The sequence below is a fragment of the Strigops habroptila genome, chromosome 9, assembly GCF_004027225.2.
Source record: "Strigops habroptila isolate Jane chromosome 9, bStrHab1.2.pri, whole genome shotgun sequence".
NCBI lineage: Eukaryota > Metazoa > Chordata > Aves > Psittaciformes > Psittacidae > Strigops > Strigops habroptila.
This window is the reverse complement of record NC_044285.2, coordinates 41,966,957-41,988,069: the sequence shown is the minus strand read 5'-3', so window position 1 is coordinate 41,988,069 and position 21,113 is coordinate 41,966,957. Positions and strand designations below refer to the sequence as shown.

The window sequence follows — 21,113 nt, the reverse complement described above, 5'->3', positions numbered from 1 at the left end:
AGACTCATTTCCTCACATAAATTAAGAGAGAGCAAAGAACATCATGTTTGTTATAAAGTTTAGCTTTAAAATTAGATAAGGTAGAGAAGAATGGAGGAGGGGGAAAAAGACAGTGCTTTCCATATATGTTAGGCAAATGTGATTTCCTAGATTCAAGGTTGAATGGCATTTGGTAATGTAAAATAAAGTAATTGCATTTATACACGTATCCAAGCAACACATGTTGAACAGGTAAACCAATCCAGTCAAACTGGCTAATTTTAGGGATTCATGCTGTGCAAAGAAAGGGAAGAGAGAAGTTAAATAAAATACACATGCTTCTGCTGTGTTGCCAGGATAAGCCACAGTAGTTAAATCATACTCAGTCAGACTTTCATTGCATTTTCAAGTCCCATATTGTCAGCATTACAGGCAGCTGGATTGAGTTAGCAATGCTGTGAGCATGCACACATTGTCACAATTCCCATTTAGCTGGGTCTCAGCTATCATCTTGAACTAGCTACAAGAACCAGTTTTGCTTATTAAATGCAGAGCCTTGACAAATGCATCAGTGATCCAAAATGCTGCTCTGAATGGTGCACTGGGAAATGCCAGAAATCCAATGAAAACATAGTCAACATATAGAATGATGCTTAGATAATGGACAGATGTGATTTGACATGGAAGGAGCATCAAACCACACAAAAGACCCATTCCCTTACATGAAGTTTCAGCAGAATACCACTTGATTTTGCAAATGTTACTTCAATTGCTGGAAAAACAAAGCAAAAGGAAAACAAACCAAGCCCTACCATGTACTTTTTGCAAATTAGGAAACAATGAAAGGGTTCAAAATTGCCCTGAAAATAAATAAAAGCTGAAGACTACTGAGCTCATTTGTATTCAAATACACGCCACGAAGAATTTCACTTCTCCTCCCCCATGCTGTATCCAGTCATCTTGGAAAACCCACATGCACATATCCTTTCCCTGAAAATTCCCTCAGGATGCCATGACTTAAGCTGTAGTTTAATAAGCTGGGAGGGGAAGTTCAAAACATAAGGGACTGCTTTCTGCTTAGGGATCACAGTTGTTGCACAGCTGGCCAAGGTCCAGGAAAAGATCTATAAGGAGCTGGTTTTCCTTAGTTTCAGAGACACAAGAACTCAAGTTTAAAAGGTTAGTAGTGAGTGTAAAGCAAGAGAAAAAGAACAGTTTAGAAATCAATACCACCAGTTCCACCTTCAGCTGCGGCCTGTTGTTCTGTAGAAGAAGGAGGTTTGTAAGCAAAGTCACAAGGTCAAACAGCAAACAATGCAAGTTAACAAGGAACTGGGGGAGATGGATATCATAATTATAACTTGTATCAAAGCACTTTCAAACATGTTATAAGTAAACACTTAGAAGTCAACACAAGCTGACAGAAGACAACACTACTAAAACCAATCCACCAATTCAGAAGATGGGCTGAACCAAAGCATTTTATGTTTTATTTTGTTCCTGGACAATAACTTATATGAAGTTACTTATTGGTGGGGTCTTCTAGTTAGCTAATAGCAGGAAAAGATCCCTTCCACTGCAATCCTGATTTGCTGGTCTGATTTCAGAATGCTTACAAGCACAGAAACAGTTACTGTGTGAAATGGGAAACAATCTGAGCTCAAATGAGTGTTAAAATGCATCACCTAATGTAGAATAGAACCTAGTGTCTGGAGACTCCCCACTGCATCTCCTTACCCATCACTCACATCATCAGTGAGCATTCTGTAACTCTAAGGGTGTGTTTAAAACATTTTAGATGTAATATGACAGTACAACTGGGGGTTTTGTTCTGTTTATCATCAGTCTTAGCACACCATTACACGTGCTGCATTTGAAGGACTCTATTTTAACATTATACATTACAATTCCCCTTATCTGATGACTGGGGGCTGGCAACACAATGCTGCCAGGTGTTTTCCCACGTGGCTTCTCTCTAGTTCTTCCCAAAGTTAAAAATAGCTCTAAGTCTGAACAGCGTTTCAGGGCAAGCACAGATAGGATTCTTTCCCCGACAGCTACGCGCAGATCCTGTTGTAAGATCCAAGATAGGAAAGGATACCCAGGTTCCTGTGAGCAATGCTGCACCTGCCAGTGTGATTTTAGCCATGCTAGAAAAGGTGCCACTTACCTGTTTTGTTCTCTGAGTCTGGAGTTACAGATCCTCCCCAGGACCATCTCTTCTGTCGTGTTTCCAGCCGCTGATTCCGTTCCAAGGTGCGATGCAGAACTGCTTCGTATCGCTCCTGTCATCAAACAACAGCTCTGTGAAGCTTATAAGCTATAAAGTACAGCTATGCCAAAAACAAGAGATTCCCCCCCTCTCAGTATAATTTGAAATCTGTTTTATCTATACAGCCTGATAACAAGCTTTTGTTACAAAAACTATGATGCAAACAATGTTAAGGGCAATTAATGGTTTCAAAACACTGCAAGCACGATTAGGTTGAGCTAAAGCACAGATAATCTATTCTACTCTTTACTTAAAATAGCCACCCAACAGATTTCCTATTCAGTAAACAGCATGACTGATTTTCTAAATAGGGATGCGCCCCAAAGTGAGCAAAAATAAGCGCTTACCCTTTAAACTACTTATATTCTGAAGTTACTTCCAAAAAGTGATAAGAATTCTCCATTACAAAATAACAAGTATAAGGTTATTTGTATTTTTGGAGAACTATACAAGCACTGACCAAGCCTTAACAGATACTGGCATTAACAGACCAGAACCAGCAAGACATGAAGGCAAAGCTGTATAAAAGACCAGCCAACTCCAGACTTCAGCAACCACTACTGGCAGGACAAAGAGAATGGAAAGAAGCTTTTGTTCCTAGCATCCAGGACTAGGAACAGCTAAAGGGGGGACTTGAGCCCTGAAGGTGAGCTGTAACCATGCTAGATTGTTTCTTCTCAGCCAGGTTTCCATATATGTGTCAACAACAGACTTCTCTTCTGGAACAGTCATATCCCAAGTGATCTTTTGAAGCAGTATTTACTGCTGATACACTAATGCAAGATGCCAAGGGACTCATTATCCAAACATTCCTCCCTCTTGAGGACACAGGACTTTTGCCGTCTTTCAACACCATTTCACAACACAAACTACAAAGCAAACTTGGAAGGAAGGGAGGTATGATTCTGTTCAATGACAAAAGATAAACCTGTTTGAAACATAAAGCTGAGCTTCCCCTCTGTTACAGAAACCTGAACTGGAGCTACCCTAAGCTGCCAAAGTACCCAGACATTAGGTAATGTGTAGATGATATTTCCACAGAGGTATCTGCAGTGCGGTAATCTTCAAAGTCATAGCTAAAGACATAGGCTTCACCTTACAAACAACAGAAATCAGCCATCAGCTCAAGACATGGACATAATAAGTCACACAACTGTACAGAATAACTGAGTAATGTTAAGACAGGTATCTCAATCTTAGTCAAGACTAGGGTTAGGCAGAGAGCCACTTCTTTTTTCCACAGGATTTGCTATTGTGCTGCTGCTTCTACTTTATCCAAGGAAGATGATTAACTTGACTTGGCTGAAGTACCAAACAAGGATGTTGGAGATTTATGTATTTTTCTATGCACTTCTATCTACTTAATTTACAATTGTAGATGGCATCTTCCTGGCAAGTATTGCCCCAAGATGACAGAACCATTAGGGCTTGGAAGGGACCTCTGGAGATTATCTACTCCAAGCAGGGAGGTTGCCAAGGCAGGGTCACCTAGAGCAGGTTACACAGTTTAGCTGCTTTGAAAGTGATAGTTTTCTAATGTCAGAGTACCAAAGTCAAGATCTGCTTCCATTTTCTGGTTGAAAGCAAGGTTTACAGGTCAAGTGCACACTATTTTCCCCACCTGCTGGATTCTTCATGTCTAACTCTATGGACAAGGTCAACTTCCTCCAGGGACCAAGTAAAAGACAAGGTTAACATCAATCAATCATCAGCTAGTCCTTGTCTTCTTCATCCCAGTGGCCACTTAAAACATATCCACCATCCTCAAAATTACATGAATAAATGTACTACAGCCTGAGGGGTGACATCTCTTGAAGCAAAAGGGATGCTTTTTACTTAAAGTAGTTGCTTAAAGGGATGAGACTGCACTGGACTGCAGTCAAGGCCCACCCAAACATTTCTGCTTGTTCTCCAGCAATGTGAACTATTCCATGAAGTTCAAATGGAATATCAGTCTGAACACACCCAGAAGCCAATTATGGATAACCAAACACCAGTGTAGAATACTGCCAGTCAAAAAGGGTAAAACATGTATTGGTAGAACAATGTGAGAATGGCTGGACTCCAAGGGCACAGCCAACCAAGCTTCCAGGCTCTTCATCAATGACCCACAGCAACTTCTTACAACCACCTTATGAAAGCACATGTGCACGTCATGCCTTTACTGCTGACACCCTGGAATGAACCCTTTCAGAACCTGCATCCCATTTAACACACACTAGCAAATCTGCTCTTCAAAAGGGGTGGCATAACTTCATACATTTCTTTCTACTTTCAGCTTCTACCAAATTGCAACGAGCTCTGCAACTCAAATACTGCTCTGGTGGTCCACATGCAGTCAAAACAAAGGCAAAGAGCCAAATAAGAACAGTCAATACACAGTTCAAAGCAGCAAATGGTAGCTACACAGATAACATTATCAAATGCTCAACATATACAACAAATTGTAATTGAGAAGTGAAAGAACATGAGCCTCTTGGACCACAATGGGGCTCCCAGGAAGCAAGACAGAACTAAGAAAAGCCTAAGACCTGCCACCCATGCTGATTTACAAACAGAATCTACAAAATACACTGAAAGGAATCTAAAAATCTAGGAATATGGGTTAAGATTTTTTGCTCATGTGAAAAATAACCAGTGGCCAAACACCAGCCACAGCTCCTGAAGTCCTGAGTGCCTCAGGCATAGCTTAAAGCTAGGCCTGGAATGGGGAAGGAGGACATGTGTCTCAATATACAGCCCAATGCACAGATGTGGACACATATCTATGTTCCAATACACTCCCCGTTTCCATAACTTTCTATTTCAAATCACTTCAGAGCACAGTAATGTAGGAAAATGATGTAGAAGGTTCTTTCAAACTACACAACTTTGACCTGTAGTACCTTTTCCTCCTCGATTTTTTGTTTTCTCTTTTCTTCTACTGCTGCCCTCCGTTGTTCCTCTTTCTGCTTCTGTTCTTTTAGCTTTCTCTGCCTTTCTTCTAGCTGTTTTTCATACTGGAGTTTTGCTTTTCTCTCCTTTTCAAGGATCTGTGTCTCTTTGGCAGCTGTAGGTTTTTAAGAAAGAATCAGACTTAACTATTCATTGATATTACAACACAACTTACAGGCAAGAGGCTACCAAGGAAAATTATCACCACTTAAAGCTAGAACATACAGCAAGATTAGCTCGCAAAGCTGGATGACACTGCCCATGACAACAGAGGAGTCTAATTCTGTCCCCAGGTTAGGCTGGAATTAGAACCTTTCCTGCCATTAGACTTTACTGTCTAGACAGGAATGCCAGGATGCACATATACCCCGTATTAAGCATGTATTTTTATTTCCCAACATAATAGCAAAGTCTTTATCATTAAGTAGTAAGTTGAGTACCAAAAGGCAGAATTTTCTATGTTGTGCTTTTCATTTCTTTTTTTTAGAGCAAGACACAGTGGAAAGCTTTAGAGCACTGAGTGACAAGATGGGAAACCCCCACAGTTACTGCATCCCAGTTCAAAAGAGTCGTGTCTCTATTCTCCACAGCCTCCACCTAGAGCAGCTGTGTGCAGTTCAACAGGAAGCTGCAAGCCCTGTGACAAAAAGCTCGTGGTTGAATACACAGTGGAAGTATTTTCCATGGCTACGCAGATGAAATGACCCAAGAGACCAGATAATTACACCAACAATGCATAGGCAGTATCCAGGTATAAGGCACCTAAAATACTTGTCAATTTATCTGTGTCCTAGTCCTATGCTCTCTCCATGTTAGGATAACTCAATCATTCCCACTGCTTGGCTTTCATGTTAAGAAAGAAACATACTGTCCAGGGAAAACCACTCCTCACAAGCTGGGAGACCAAGAACCAGAACTGCAGGGCATCCTGTGACACTTTCATCTCTTGCTGCACACACATGCACTGATTCACATCACAAACAGCATAAAGCTGGGCAAGAGGTTTATTCTCTGGGTCTCTGATTCTTTGCTAAGATACAGTATATACTGCTGACACTTCAATCCAGGAGTCACTGCAGCATGCAAGGAAACAAGGGAAGCAGTGTTCAAGGCAATCAGGGCATTCAACTAGCTAAACCTTTTTGATTTTCTCTGAATCAGCGTTCCCCAAACTTCGGTCTTCAGGGCTACAGGAAGCAGTTCTAAAGCTAAAAGTTTTACTCCGAGAAGTGTTTTTGCTAAGGCTTTCAATAAGAAATTGGCTAAATTTATTTGTTGGTCACTCAGAAATGGAAGGTCAGAAGTGACATACAGCTTTATGAAGCCAGAAATCTCTGGAATGTTTCCCTCTCCAATCTAATAGTTCTCCATTCCGGTTCACAGATGGTCACTGATTCAAGACCAAGAGCAGACCTTGCCTCTTGTCCTCAGCAAGCTGAAAAACGTGGCTGAACAAGGAGTAAGAAAGTTATTCCTTTATCATAAACATTGAAGGAAATGGTGTTTGAAATGAAACATGGAAATACCTTGTTGCTTTTCCCGCTCTTCTCTACGCTCCCTGGCCAGTCTTTGTCTCTCTTCTGTTCTTAGAATGGAACCATCTATCACTGTCAAAAGGAAAAATGAACACACGCAATTGTCAGTTATTTCAAGCATTCAAATTTAAATAAAAAAAGATGAAAGTCTTTACTGTCAATAGGATAATGGATCTTCCCAAAAGGTACATATAGCACCAAAGCACTGCACACTCTATGCAGAGAGAGATCCAAGATGTAATCTGAAAAGTTCATAGGAAGCCGAATACCCTCCTTTTTCCCCTTTCCATTCCCTCAAAACAACCAATCCACTGTTCTTAACAGGTACAGCAGAAAGTAGCCACAATATGAGAAGGCCCAATGCATGCAGCCAAAAGAAAGCCTGAGCAGAAGTCAGGTGTGTGGGAACATGCCCATCCCAAATCCACTTCTGAGCCTCATTCTCGTATATATTAATTCCTGTGATCAAGAATTACAGGAATGCAGGACAACTCAATCTGAGAGCAGACAGTTCACCCCTAGTAACAAATACAAAGTCCTGTGGGATAGCTAGTTTGCAGGCTATAAAAACTTAAATTTCAGCAAGTGAACTGGCAACCTGATCAGAGCACAAAAGAACCCCATTTATCTTTGTTGTTATGCTCTGCTGAAATGACAGGCAACTTCACCAACTGAACCGTGAGCAAGCCAAGAGCAAAGACCTTCAATGAATCTCTGAACTACTGACAAGGTGCTTTATGCTCTGATGCCTCCTGAAGAAAGAGTAAACTTCTTTTAAGAAGTTTTATTCATTCCCTACTAATGTTCCCTTGTGAACCAGTACTTCATTAAGAACAGTGACCAATAATTATACCTGGTTTAGTTGCTGTCTTTATATTTATTGAGGTCTGAACTGCAATAGGGCTAACGCCACTTTGGCTTCTTCTTTCTTCTGCTATGGCTTGGGCTGCAGCGACTGTGAGAAAGAACAATACCACAGTGAGAAAAGCTCTACAACCGAAACTGATTAAACAAATAGCTAAAATAAATACATAAAATTCTATTTGAGGTTGCAAATACTTTTATTAAATAACTATCTTGGGACTGCTCAACTTGTAAGAAGAAAAAACTTGTTACGTGAGACTTCAGACCCAGAACAGCTTTTCTATGTTAAAACCACCAGTTACAAATCCTTATGCTTTACAATGTGTAGCAAAGGACTATAGAGTTTCCAAAAAAATCAAACTTATTTAATGACTTTTCTAAGAAAAGAAACAGTATTTAGCAGTTATGAGTCTGACTTACACTTAATAATAAACACTCTGCTACCACACATGTATTTGCAGACTGAACACACAGATGTAATAGTCGATTAGCACTGGTAGAATCATCTTCTTATGGACCTTTCATTATTTCATGCCATGAAACAGAAAGTGGCTTAGCTGCATAAAGTAAACCATTAAGGGATGCTTACAATGTACTTCTACAACTGGATCTTCAAAAATAAACTCTAATTATAAATTAAGACTCCAAAACAGTAATTGAAGCATTTGTGCAGAGACCCATTCACCTTATGGGAGTTTCACCAAGGTGAGTACAGCGAACTGCAGAGCTACAGCTCACAGTTCATCATACAGAAATTAAATGCTGGCAGTATTAATTTTGCTAAATTAATACTAAATTCTTCGTGAAGAAGTCAGAGAGGCTGATTTATAGATCACTTTCCACAGATTTTCTTCATTTTGGCATCAACTTTCACTTTAACTGATCACTTTTTAGGGTGTGAAGGTGAAGCGTGACAGGGAAAGCAGGCAGGACAGCATCACCCCATCTTCCTGCACAGCTTTGACTAGGAGCGTCCTTACAGCTGTGACACCTTGTTCTCACCTTGGCTGGTAGATCAACTTGATTCTTACAGAGGAAGCAAGAGAACATACCATGCAATCAACGAACACAAGAGAGTAGAAGTTGATGCCTGTCTTAAACACAAAAGGCAACCCACAAAAGCTACGTATAACACGCCAGGATTTCAACCATAATGTGAAGGAGGAATAGTAGAATTTGGTGTTACATTTAAAACAACACAAGGACAGCTTTGCCCATGATCTCAGACTTCCCTTTAATAGAGTAGTGCAGAATGCAAAGGAGGAAGGAAGAGTCTCCCTCTTCTCCATGCATTGCCATGACAACTAGTTGTGTCATGGTAATCACCCTCCCTAAGGCTGTGCCCGAGAACAATCACCTCAAAGTGTTTAATCCCATGTGATGTCAGTGATAAATGCAGATTACAATCCTTATTCAGCAACTCTAAGTTGTCACCCGCAGCTGTTGCCATGTCTTGAATTAATTTTTCATTGCAGCACCAAACAAAACTCCTCCTCAGTTCCATCCCATACATCTCCGAGGCTCTTTTCAGACAAGTCAAAGACCAGATATACTGCAACACACTAAGATTACCAACTGGCAAAGAGAACAGCTAAAAAGGCTCACTGTACTTTCACTATGTAGACCAAAAGTCAGTCAAAAAGCTGATTTACACACTGTTGCATGTCCCATGGATGGGAATCTAGCCCAAAAATGTTACCAACAAAACTATATATTCTCAACACAACTAGATGTGAAAACAGCCTGAGAAAAACTGGCCTGCTGCAGGCTTTTCTGAAAGCAAAACCATACAACCAGGGCATTTCTATCCAATGACACCTTTATAGATCAAGAAAGGATGAAAGAACGTAAACTTCTTCAAGTTTAAAGTGAAGCCAAATCCAGAAACCCAGTTGCATCTCCAGTGTCCATCAGGACGGGATGAGACTGGAGGTGTACAGGGAGACGGAGCCAGCCCGGCCTGGCTGGGAGAGGAGCCCAACAGAATAAACTCATCCTGCACCTACACCAGGTTTAGTTAAGACCAACACTGGGATTTTGCCTCAACTCTCCAAGTTTAAACATCCAAATTGACCGCAAGCAGCAAGCTGCAATTTAAAGAGGTGCAATATTCACCTTATTTTACTTGCAGAAGTGTTTTATGATTAGAAATCTTGCTGAACAAACCAGTCGTAAAGGATGTGGGTATTATGTGTTTGTTTATTCATTTAAAAACAAACAAACATGAGAATAATGTTCATGATTAGAAGGCACTCATTTAAAAATGTGTCATATCTGCAAAGCAATTAGTCAGTTCATCTTAATTAATTAAGGTTGCAAAAAATTAGTTGGAGGTTCTAGAGAAGAGGAAAGTGGGTTACAGAAACAGTACAGCTTGCAAAGGACACAGAGGTGAAAAGAGGCTGCAACTACTCAGCCAAAGGATTTTGTATGTCAGGGTTTTTTTGTATGTGAGTTGAAATATTCTGTGTTCAGTGCTTCGTTATTTGCATAGAAACAAGGTGCTTACAAGTTGGGAAGGAGCAGATTTAAAGGCACCAGGAGTGCACCTTCGTGTCACACAGAAGCAATCCATAAAGTTCAAATGAAAATTGAACCGGGGACTAGAACAAAAGATTATTAAAAGGGGAAAAGCCACCCCCCAAGATAAAAGAGCCCAGTTTCACCAGGTCTCAGGTCAGCAGACAGGTTTTACAGCCCTTGTCAATTTGATGGTAAATTTACAATATGAAACTGTGATTTCCAAACTCCACATTCTCCTACAGCATGAGAGAATGAACTGCACACTGTTGTACTCTGCAACCTTGAAAAGAAGAGAGATTTTGTTTTGCTTTAATATAACAACAGAAATCTGCATTTTTCATACATTTAAATATTCTCTGGCACAGATGCCTCTCACTTTTTGGCCTAGTTTTCCATAATGGAAGTAGCATTTTCCATAATGAAAGTAGCAGCCTGCTACTGAGCAAAGCTTCCCTGCAAAGAAAATTCCACTAACTCTGCCTCTGTAAAACAAGCCTAAGACTTCTGTCATTAAACAGGATAGCCCAGAACGGGAAACAACCATTTCACTACAACCTGTATTACTGAGGGGTGCCTTCATCGCCATAATCAGCAAACTTCCTGGAGAAGAAAATGTCTCTTAAAGGCAAATATAAATCTCATTTCTATTCTGAGCTGCCCCTCCCACAGCAGTCACTAAAGGCTTTCACAGCTATAATTTGTGATCAGTATAATGTGTGTGCTTGTTTTACAGTAGTCTACCTTTAAATCCTGATATTAATAAAAGTACAAGCCACACATGTGGCCAATAGTAATATTTGTATTCATGCATAATGAAATAGGTACATAATAGGTACATAAAATACAGGTACACAATAGGTACATAAAATGGTCAGGTAATTTGGGAAGCAGTTTTCCTCCTGCACCTTCATCACTGTTTAGCACTATGTGTGGGGCCAAGCATATCGTGGATAAACCAAAGCAAGGGAAGCAGCAGGAACTGGCTGCTGTGGGAGGCAACGTGCCAGCCAAAGCTAACTCCCAGTTCCACCTTCCAGCTCAAGCTCAGGCTGGAAGTACCACGCAGGTACAGCAGTGCATCCCTCACTGAGCATGACAGCACTTCCCTTTGCTGATCAGGTTTCCAATATGCCCTAAGAGACCAGTGCTAAAAATAAAACTTTATTCCTATTTCAATCCTTGTACTGAGTTAATACCCTTGGCCCTTGCCAAGGCTGCCAAAGGACCCACACGGTTGCTGTTCTTAAACCTCCTTAAGGACTGAACCAGCTCCATCCCTTTACCTAGCGAGCTTTAGGGCTTCCATCCTGGTACCCGTGACCCAGCCAGACACTGCCTCCCGCGCCAAAGCAGAAGGGAGAGCAGAACTTTCACAGCAATCCTTCTGGTTCTTATGATTTAATGACTCCTTATGCAAAGCAAACCACCAAAAAAATCCCAGACTAAGCCTTTGAAACAAAAGGAAGGAAGGAGGTCTCCTGAATGTTAAGCATTGTTGTGAATCTAAGTGTTTTCATAAAAGTTTAAAGCAGATAACAAAAAGCCAATAAGCAATCCATAAACCAAAAGTAAGCTTCCAAGCAAAGTATCTCTTGATTTTATAGCAAATTGGAATCTGCAAGATGACATTTTCATCCTGCTCCGCTACAGCAGCTAATGCTTGTCTAGCCGATGGCAATCTTTGTCAGTAATCCTTTTTCTCCCAATCATTTCTGTACATGCTTTCAGGAATGATGAGGGAAGTCAGCATTCAATTTGGAGATTTCTGTGTGCTGTCTTTTAAGCTGATTTCCACTCATTAATTAACACAGATTAAGACAAACGGATGCAAGATCATGACAGATGCTATCAAAATTGGGTAGCGGTTTTACACCATTATTCCTTGTTTAAGGGACACCAGAAGAAGGATGCACCCTCACATATGGTGGACGACATCAACCTCCTAATGATGAACAGCAAAGCCCTCTCTGCATGCATTCCTCTTCTCCCTGCTCTCCCCCTTCTTTCCGAGTTGATCCTCACATCCCATCTCGGGGCTGCAAGGACTGACGGGCTCCATACCCAAACACGTGAGCCTCCCAGTAGGCACCTTCTGACGGACCAGCTGGAAGGCAGATGGTTCTCCTGTTCTGTCTGGGCAGCCACCAGATGGGAAGCACAGGGATCTCCAGAAAGCAGTGCGTGCTGTCTCTCAGCTTCAGCAGGCCTCAAGAGCTTCCTGTTGTCTCATCCTTACTCCAGGCCCCATTTGCACACTTTCGTTCTATATCTATTCCCTGCAGGGGATACCTATTTTGTACCTTTATGTGCTTTCTTCCCTTTAAGCCCATTGCTGCAACTACTTCTGTACAAGAATCTGGTTTTCTTCCCAATGTCCAAGGCAGTTTGAGATGATTTCTTCAGTTCATCACAAGCATCAATCTCACTGGAAAACTCTTGACACAAGCATTCCTTTGTAGTACATGAATTAGCAGCTCCACAAATAGTATTTGAGACCTATTTGCAAGAATATAAGTTTTTACTTATCCTTAAACATCCACACTCAGATTAAGAGCTGGAAACACTTAGCAAACCCCCACATCATTAATAAAACACTCCATATTTCCAAGAAGGAAGCCTACAAAGATAGGGCTGAAGCAATCCCAAAGCCATGTTACCATATTCATTCAGCCTAGGGCATGATCAGAGAGGCACCAGGAAGGTTGCTAGTTAATTTGTGGGGTGATCTCTGTACGCTTTTCCTTAAGGGAAGCACATAATCTAAACCAAACTTGAATGTAATACAAGCACAGACCAAGGAATCACAATTTGTCCTTAGAAGAACTGGCAGCCATCTCCAAACACTTTGTACAGTCAGAAATGCTGATCACTGTCCAACAACCACATGAGGTGAGCACCATCCTTAGTCCAAATGCTAGTGATAGGTACTGTGAATGTATCTCCCATGGAGTCCTACTGATTCCTGCTGTCCTCATGTTCTCTTATTTTAACCTTGCTCACACTGCTCAACCAAGAGTTACACTTCTCTCTACATAATGGGAAAAGCAACTGCCAGCACAATGCTTCAAGAGGGCAAAGAGGTATCACCAACTCTTGCAGAAGCCATCATAGGGTTGGCAAGCAGCACTGCCTGTACTGTGTGCGCAGGCTGACGAGCTAAATCCACCCCCTTCCCTAGAAAAGACACCTGGGTTCACAATTTGGGGTTCTTTATTAGTAAGGTATGCTATTATTCACTTGAAAGAAATGGAACTGAACCACAGCAGATACTCTGCTCTCACTCACTCACTGGGCCTTCTGCTGCACTCACTTTCCCCTTTGCCACACTCTTCTTCTCCAATGTTCTTCCTCACCATCCCAAAGAAACATGGAAAGGCTTTGCATCATCCTGCAGGATCTACTGTTTGGGGTTTTTAAAGGACACAATCTTTCACCATCTGTTTTGATACGATAACATCATCTGCACAAAAAAAAGCCCTCCAAAGCAGCCACTTCTCCAACGCACACATTCCCAACTCTCTGTGAGCTTTAACTCAGATCATTTCCCAGTTTTACTTGGCATTAGTTAATAATCTGTTTATGGCATTGTGCTTACCAAGCTTATCTGCAGTGACTCTGTTTAGAGCTGATGTTTCCTGCATGAAGGACATCCAAGCCTCACAGTCCCAATTGTGTTCTTCAGCAGCCATGCACTGCTGTCCTGTCTTTGCTGTCTGGAAGCACAGTCTTAGTAAGACACAGCCCCAGGGAAGCCAGAGGTTTGGAAAGGTTGGAGCACTCATTATGTTTCCCAGTGAAAGAGCAAGGCACTGAGGCACTCTGGGTAAAACTCTCCACCAGAATACATTAAGGCTGCATTTTAGATGTAAAGAGAATGATTTCGGCACAGTTTCTGTGGGTTGGCAACTACAAACTCTTCTCACCAACTGAAAAACAAACAGAAATTGCTTTCATCCACCTTGAGTGATTTCTTTTAAAGACATATTAGACACTGACTGCAATGCTGATGCAATATATAATGACTAAAACTCCCTTGTGAACCTTCCCAAGTGTAACATAAATCAGTAGTTGCCTGCTTCTGCATAGTGGAAATTCCAAAGTAGCCTAATACACTGGACTGAAACGAGAGCAGTTTATAGAATAAATATGGCCATACATAATTTCAAATGGATTCATTGTGAAATTTAGCAGTTACATGACATAAGTTCAATTCTTCTATATGGGTTAGGTTAAACACTCCAAAACTGACAGAATTAGACACAGGTTTATCAGCTACCAAAGGATCAAAAAGGTAAAATGGTGGAGTTTAAAGAGAGTGGAAGATTATCAGTACCCACCCTGATGTACAGGTAATTTTCTTTCTTTAACAACACTTCAGGTGCCTCAGGAGTTCATGTTTTGTCTCTCACACTCGACTGGTTTAACAGATGTCAGAACAGCCTTGCTTCTTACCTGCTCTGAGCAGTTTAGTTCCTACTGTCATTCCAGCCCAAGGGTCAGCAAAAGCAAGACAGACAGAAATCAGCATCTCTGCTTTACTCCTCCAACTCTGGAGGCTGCCTTCAACTGACTCCTCTTCACCCTCCTGCACAGCCACTGCAAAAAGTAACTTCAAGACAAACTCCTGCTCTCGTCTCCTCTTTCACATCTGGTTTCCCCATTGTATTATTTCTTTCTCTTATACTGCACTAGCCTTAACACTGGAAATCAGCTAACTTCTATCCACTACTTCCCCCATTCCTGAACAGCCTGATCGCTTTTGCTCGCTCCAAGCATGTTCTTGTAAATGCTTTTGTCCTCTTTGTTCGCAGGCTGGCTATTGTTTAATACACACAGCCCAAACAATGCCAGCAAAGAACACAGCCTAGCACTACAAGTCACAACGAACTTGAGACAAACTCTGTGAAAACACCATTTTGAGATTTCTTTAGCTGGAAGGATAACAGCTTCTTCACATGACAGCAGTGAAAACTACTGCTTTTGCCTTCTACACTTGATGAATTTCTTATGGCAACTTCAGAGCTCACTCAAACACTGTCTCTGCTTCAGAAGAAGAGGGACTGTGTTGGCATTTACCCCCAAGAGACCAGCCTCCAGACTCAAATCAAATCACTCAATGCACCAAAACAGTGATATAAGACACTGACAGGTCCAGAGCGCATTTAATGCAGCAAACCCACTGCCTAAAGCAGAACAGTGGTGCAAAACGGATAAAGGGCAAAAGAGACCAACGAAGAGACTGGATTTTTGCTTAATTCATTACCTACTGGCAGAGCCTTTCAGAGAAATCTGAAAGTAAGGTGACACTTGCTGATCTGGTCTGGAGATGACCGTCCTTGGTTTTGAATGTCCAGAACCCAACCTACACATCATTGATCAATACCGTGCTGCAAAACCACCCTCCTTTAAGAAATTCTCTTGGCAAAACTAAGCAGAGGATAAACTTTCAAATGAATACATGTGTTCTATTAAGGATGTTCTTTAAGCATAAAGATCTCTATGGGATTTCTGTGTTCTTGTAGCCAATCCCTCTTGGACTTGGGAGAGGAATTGCTCCCTCCCAAGATTCAGGTCAGTGCATTTAAACAGTAGAGAGTGTCTGTAAATTAGGAACCAGTTAAGTACTCATAAAGCAGTACTTTAAGAGTTCCCTGTGAATTATGAAGGCAAAAAGCACTATCAGGAAAGACCACTCGGCTAGTGGTAACTGTGCTCCTCAAAGCCAACTTCTGCTCTGGGTCCTTCACCTAGAAAGCAGAAGTTCCAAACTGACTGGAAAATAGAAACAATTTAGAAGAAAACAAGTGTCAAGCAGCAGCCTTCCTGAAAAGCAAACGCTTGTGGCCATTTCTGTACACTGTGAACACCACAGGCACATAGGATGGATGTGCTGAGGCACTATGCGGGCAGCCGAGGCTTCTCTTTCAAACAAGAACACTTGGAGCGACGTTGGGTTTTTCTTCCACAAATCCCACACTCCAAAGAAGTTCATCACCAGCATCTAGAACAGTCTGAATTTACTGGCCAGGCATATGCAAACACATTGAAAGCCTATCATCAGTTAGGAATTACCTGGTTGTAAGCTGCATAACTGGAAGATACATGGCACTAATTTATCTGTGGCAGACCAGGAATTTGAGGTCCCTGGTTTGCTTTTAAAATATCATCGATCAGATTGAGAGAATATCATTAAATATCATTAAAATTGCATGCTCAGAATTGTATTCGTCAGGGTATCTTTTCACAACAGGGCTGCAAGTGTTTCCAAGTATTTAATGAGGTTTAAAGACAGAGAGCAGATACCCCTAATGTCTAACCCAGAGTATTTCTTCCATTTATCTCATAGTAACCCAGAGCTTTTCTTAACTCTCTTATCACTTTGAACCACTGAGAATTAGTAATATCATAAGTACTGATAAGTACTTTAAATACTCCTGTTTTCTTTCTGGAAAACACCAGTGTATAAAGAAGCAGCAGTCCTTAATTCTAGTCACATTTTAAGGCTAGGCACAACCAGGCAGAGTACAAGCCACAGTATCTCTGGGCTCTCGTCATTAGAGTTATGGTCCTTACAAGTCATTATTTGTTGAATACTTCCATCTGAATTGAAGCATGGAATCCAAATTCATCTTTTGTAATTTTAATATATGAAGAAATATGTAGAGAATGGAACTGCATATGCACATGGTTTTGATTTTTCTTTACAGCAAGGAGGATATCTTTACCCTTCTTGGATGAATTTGGAGAAATCTCAAGAATTTAAAGTTTCAAATTAGAATAAAACCATTTTTATAAACCATTTACAACTAGAAGTAGACTTCAAAATGTTAAGCACCTAATACATCATACATAATACATCAGCATGAAATTATCCCTACTCTGTACTATTGCATTTCCATGAAGAAAACGAAATTAAGGCTCATAGCCATCACAATTACACTAAGTTCTCAGCCTGACCTGGGAACGTTCTCTCTCACCACTGGGATCTACACGAAATCCAACTGCTGAGCTGTTCTCTGCATTTATCGCCTTGGCACTTTGTAAAGCACTCTAATTTCTACTTCCACATGGGGGAAAAAAGACAAAGCACAGAAAAACCTTAAAGACCTTCAACAAAGTTATCAGGAGTTGGACAGAACAAGAAACTGAAGCCAGACCTAGCAAACGCCAGTTGAACGCCCCAGGCACTGGGCCCCCTTTGCTCCACAGATGGAATACGTACAAGTCATTCACACAACCATCACCAAGACGACAACTCAATGCCTTCTTTTCCTGTCAATTCTGCATATATGTGTTTGGTAAAGAAGTTACCAGCAACTGTGCTCCAGGCAATACAGACAAAGCCAGACAGTGCCACTGACACAGGAAGTAACAACTGATTAGATGGAATGAAGCTGTTATTTTACTAGACAGCTTCCAACATAACCGGGCTTGGCCATGCAGGTCATGGGAATGATGCCTGCAGCTAGGTTTGTTGAAAAAGGCACTTCATTTTTTAATCACGTCCTGAGACAGGTTTCCCAAAAGATCATTTAGGTCTTGGAAAGGAAAATATACATGCAGCGTTTTGATATACTGTTTTGAACAACATTCACAACAGTGATTCAATATCTTAATGGAAATCCTAGCTACGGTGCAGCCAAGCTCTGGCAAAAGCAAGTACACATTCCCTACCGTTGATACTACAAAAGATGTGATCAGAGATTTTAGTATTTCAGCTCAGATAAAACAATAAATGCAGACTACAACAGCTTAAATCGAGGTGGGTTTATTCCGATTACCCATACTGTTCAAGAAAAACCACTCACTGGGTAAACCACCAGTAAATGCCTATTCCCCTCTTCTCAAATCTTGACAAGCTCAGCAGTGCTTATGGTATTAGAAAAGGAGTAGAAATTCCTCTTCATCCCTGAAGGATGACAGCAGCAAGCACGGATCACAAGAATGGAGTAAGCACCTGCTGTTTCTGCACTGCTGTTTCACAGCGTACAATCATAACTCATTTCTAATGTTAAGTGATGTTCATGCATCACTGATAGAAATGTTTACTGGCTCCCAGTTGTAGTAGAAATTCTACTTTTTGTAGAATTTCTGCTTTTTGTTATCCACCTGAAGGAAATAAGATTGGACAAGTGTGTAAGAGCAGAAGATTACTGCAAAGAAATCACAGAACTGACACAGCAGGCACATTTTGGCCTGCGGAATCTTAATTACAGTTGATATTCAAAGAAAGAGAAGCACCTTTTCCTTACTTCAGTAGTAGCTTCAAATGGCAAGAAAAAGACTCTTTAAACTCACCACACTGGTGTGGAAGTTAGTAACAAGTGGCACCATGGGATTCTACACTTTCGAGGCCTAAAATCATTAACAAGCAACTATCAGCCGCAGATCAAACCAGTATCAAGAGGCTGGTAACAGAGAGCAGAGGCAGGGAACAAGAACCTAGCAGAGCCTTGTAATAAGGACCCACAAAGGAACCTATGCAAAAGATGACTATACAAAAGGTGCACACACACCTCCTAGCCAGAAAGAGCCATGGTTTCCCAACAAGAAGCTGCTCATTTATCTTTTCAAACATGACGTTCAAAACCAGAAGTTCACTGGCAAATGACTGAAGGTACAGGGCACTATATTTGTTTTACATGAATGTTTGTTCTCCCGAATGATTAAGACAGCAAAGTACAGAACTGCCCACAGACCAGCAGAAACTGGGTGCTGGTATTGCACTTAGCAGGTATTTTAGAATGGAGCAGCAGCCCAAGAAAGGCAGAAAGTTCTGTCCCTCTCTGAACCTGCTGAATGGTAATGTGGACCAAACAAGGTTCCTCCTGCTGTCTTTTCACACCTCCAAACAGCCATGGTATTACACTCGGTTGCTGCTTACAACTTCTCTAAACAGCAGCAAATACAGTGGCAATTATCTTGCAAATCCCACTGTTAACCACGGGATTGCAAGGATGATTTCTAAACATCATCTGCTTTCCCCAGAGAGCGAGGGAGCGATACTGACAAGAAGTCAGGAGTAGAACTGCAGCAGTCTGTACTCTCGCAGACAGCATTGCTTCACATCAGCCATGAGTTCATCCTCCAGCATGGAACTGCTAGAAATGCCTTTCATGTAAACTGAAGTTTACATTCTGGTTCAGTGACTTCTACCCCCTCAGGGGGAAAAAAATCAAGGTCTAGCCTTGCCAGGATCTAGTGAGGGGGTTTGGTTTTGGTTTCTAACATGATGTGCATATTAGAACATGTGCACATATAAAGGGAGATGGAGCTGCCTGGCTCAAGGAACATTTCACCTCTGATTTTGGGACTAAATCTAGGTCATGACAGCTGTCAGCAAATGTGGGTGCCCACTTTTAGAAAAGCTCAGGAGCCACGATGCAACTGCATCCAATGCACAAAAGAAAGCTCAGCAGTTCTAGCAGGAAGGATAAGGATCAAATAGACATGGCCTGTGCAGGTGAGAAGTGCTACCTTTTGGCAGTGCTCCTTCGACTGTCTTCATTTTGAAAGAGAAATAAAGAGTAATTCAGTAATATTTCTGACAGACAACACACTGAAGACAGAAGGCTGCCAGACGAGTTGTGCATTCAGAACCTTTTGCCAGCACTCTTCTTTATGTAATTACACAGGTACATTGAAAAGAACCAAGCAAGAAGCTGTCAGAGCAGCTCTTGCACACAGTCCAAATTAGTTAGTTTAGATCAAACCACACTTCTCTTGCCTGATTTTTGTCTTGGATAAGAAAATGTTTATCTTTGCTAATGGCTCACCCACAAAGCTAACGTGTGGAGATGTGCCATGAAATTATGCTTGGAACATGTATCAAGGATGCACAATACTCATTTGTGATATTAAAGGACCTTAAGTATAAACAGGCACATAAATACACCTAAAGCAAAGTTTCTTTGGCTCTCTTAAGACACCAGTTAAACAAAAAGTATAGATATAAAGGTATCATCCAGTCTTTGATTAGGAATCAATGCCGCAGACTGCCCCTGCCGTGTACACTTGGGCTCGGAGCAGCCACCGGCCACACCGCAGGGACAAACCGGCTGCAAACGCCGCCAGCCCGAACTCAAGAACCCCCCAAAGGAAACCGGGAAGTTCGGACCGCCAAGGAGCGGTGAAAAACGGGCTGTTGGTGGAACGCAGTCGCCCTGCAGCCGCCTCGCTGCTGCCCACAAGCTGCAGAGGTCCCAAGTCAGCACTTAACGCCTGCAGGAGGGGGAGAGGACGCTCCGCCGCCACACAGACCCCTCCGGGCGGGCGAGGGGCCGGGGCCGGGCAGCGCCTCTCCCTCATCCCACCGGACACAAAGCCCGGCGGCCCGCGGGCCCCATATCCCGCTCCCGGTGCCCGTCCACCCCGCCCCGGGAAGGGGGCCGGGCGCAGCGCGGGGAGGAAGGCGACTGGGGATGGGGGGGGGGGGGGACACGACACCCGGCCCCAACGGCGGGCCCCGGGACCTGGTCAGACCCCCCCACACTGCCCTTCCCCTGCCCGCTCTCACCCATCTGCTCCCGCAGCCCCTTCAAGGAGGAAGAGGAGGAGGAAGAGCAGGAGGGGGGAGCCGCGCCTCCGCCGCCGCCGCCCTCCGCCATCTTCAGCGCCGGGACGCGCGAGTGCCGGCCGGGCAAAGGGGCGACGCGGGAGCGCAGTGCGCAGACTCCGCACCGCCCGGCAGCGCCGCCGCGGGGCAGGGCCGAGACAGGGCGGGGGACGGCGGGCGGGGCCTGCCGCGGGCGGGGACCGGGGACCGGGGCTGTCGCACCGGTGCCTCCACCGGTGGTTGTGGGGAGGGCGCCTCGAGGGGGAGCGCCGCGGGAAGGGGCGTCGGAGCCGCCGTGGGGTCGGCACGGAAGGGGACCCAGTGCCCAAGGCGATGCTGTGCACAGGGCAGGGGATGCCAGCTCGCAGCTGGCCCACAGGCCGGTGTGTGGCGGGGTATTAATGGCCCCACAACAACCGCAAACGTTATCCCGCCGTTAAAGGTGATGAAT

The 21,113-nt window shown here is 42.8% G+C and overlaps 1 protein-coding gene across 18 annotated transcripts in view; it reads right to left on the bottom strand.

The window, feature by feature from the left end:
* The window catches only part of MAP7D3 (MAP7 domain containing 3), a 44,959-nt gene extending 24,167 nt beyond the window's left edge, over positions 1 to 20,792 (bottom strand). For 9 of the 18 annotated variants that reach the window (XM_030496955.1, XM_030496956.1, XM_030496959.1 and 6 more), the window contains exons 1-5: positions 20,624 to 20,792; positions 7,574 to 7,675; positions 6,712 to 6,792; positions 5,137 to 5,300; positions 2,150 to 2,264 (exon numbers count right to left, since the gene is read on the bottom strand). In XM_030496955.1, the coding sequence (XP_030352815.1) occupies positions 2,150 to 2,264; positions 5,137 to 5,300; positions 6,712 to 6,792; positions 7,574 to 7,675; positions 20,624 to 20,714 (553 nt within the window). In that variant the 5' untranslated portion in view covers positions 20,715 to 20,792. Of the gene's footprint in view, positions 1 to 1,209; positions 1,243 to 2,149; positions 2,265 to 5,136; positions 5,301 to 6,711; positions 6,793 to 7,573; positions 7,676 to 20,623 lie in introns of all 18 variants that reach the window. The other 9 variants (XM_030496951.1, XM_030496952.1, XM_030496954.1 and 6 more) reach the window with 2 other exon arrangements.
* Positions 20,793 to 21,113: the final 321 nt, after the last annotated feature.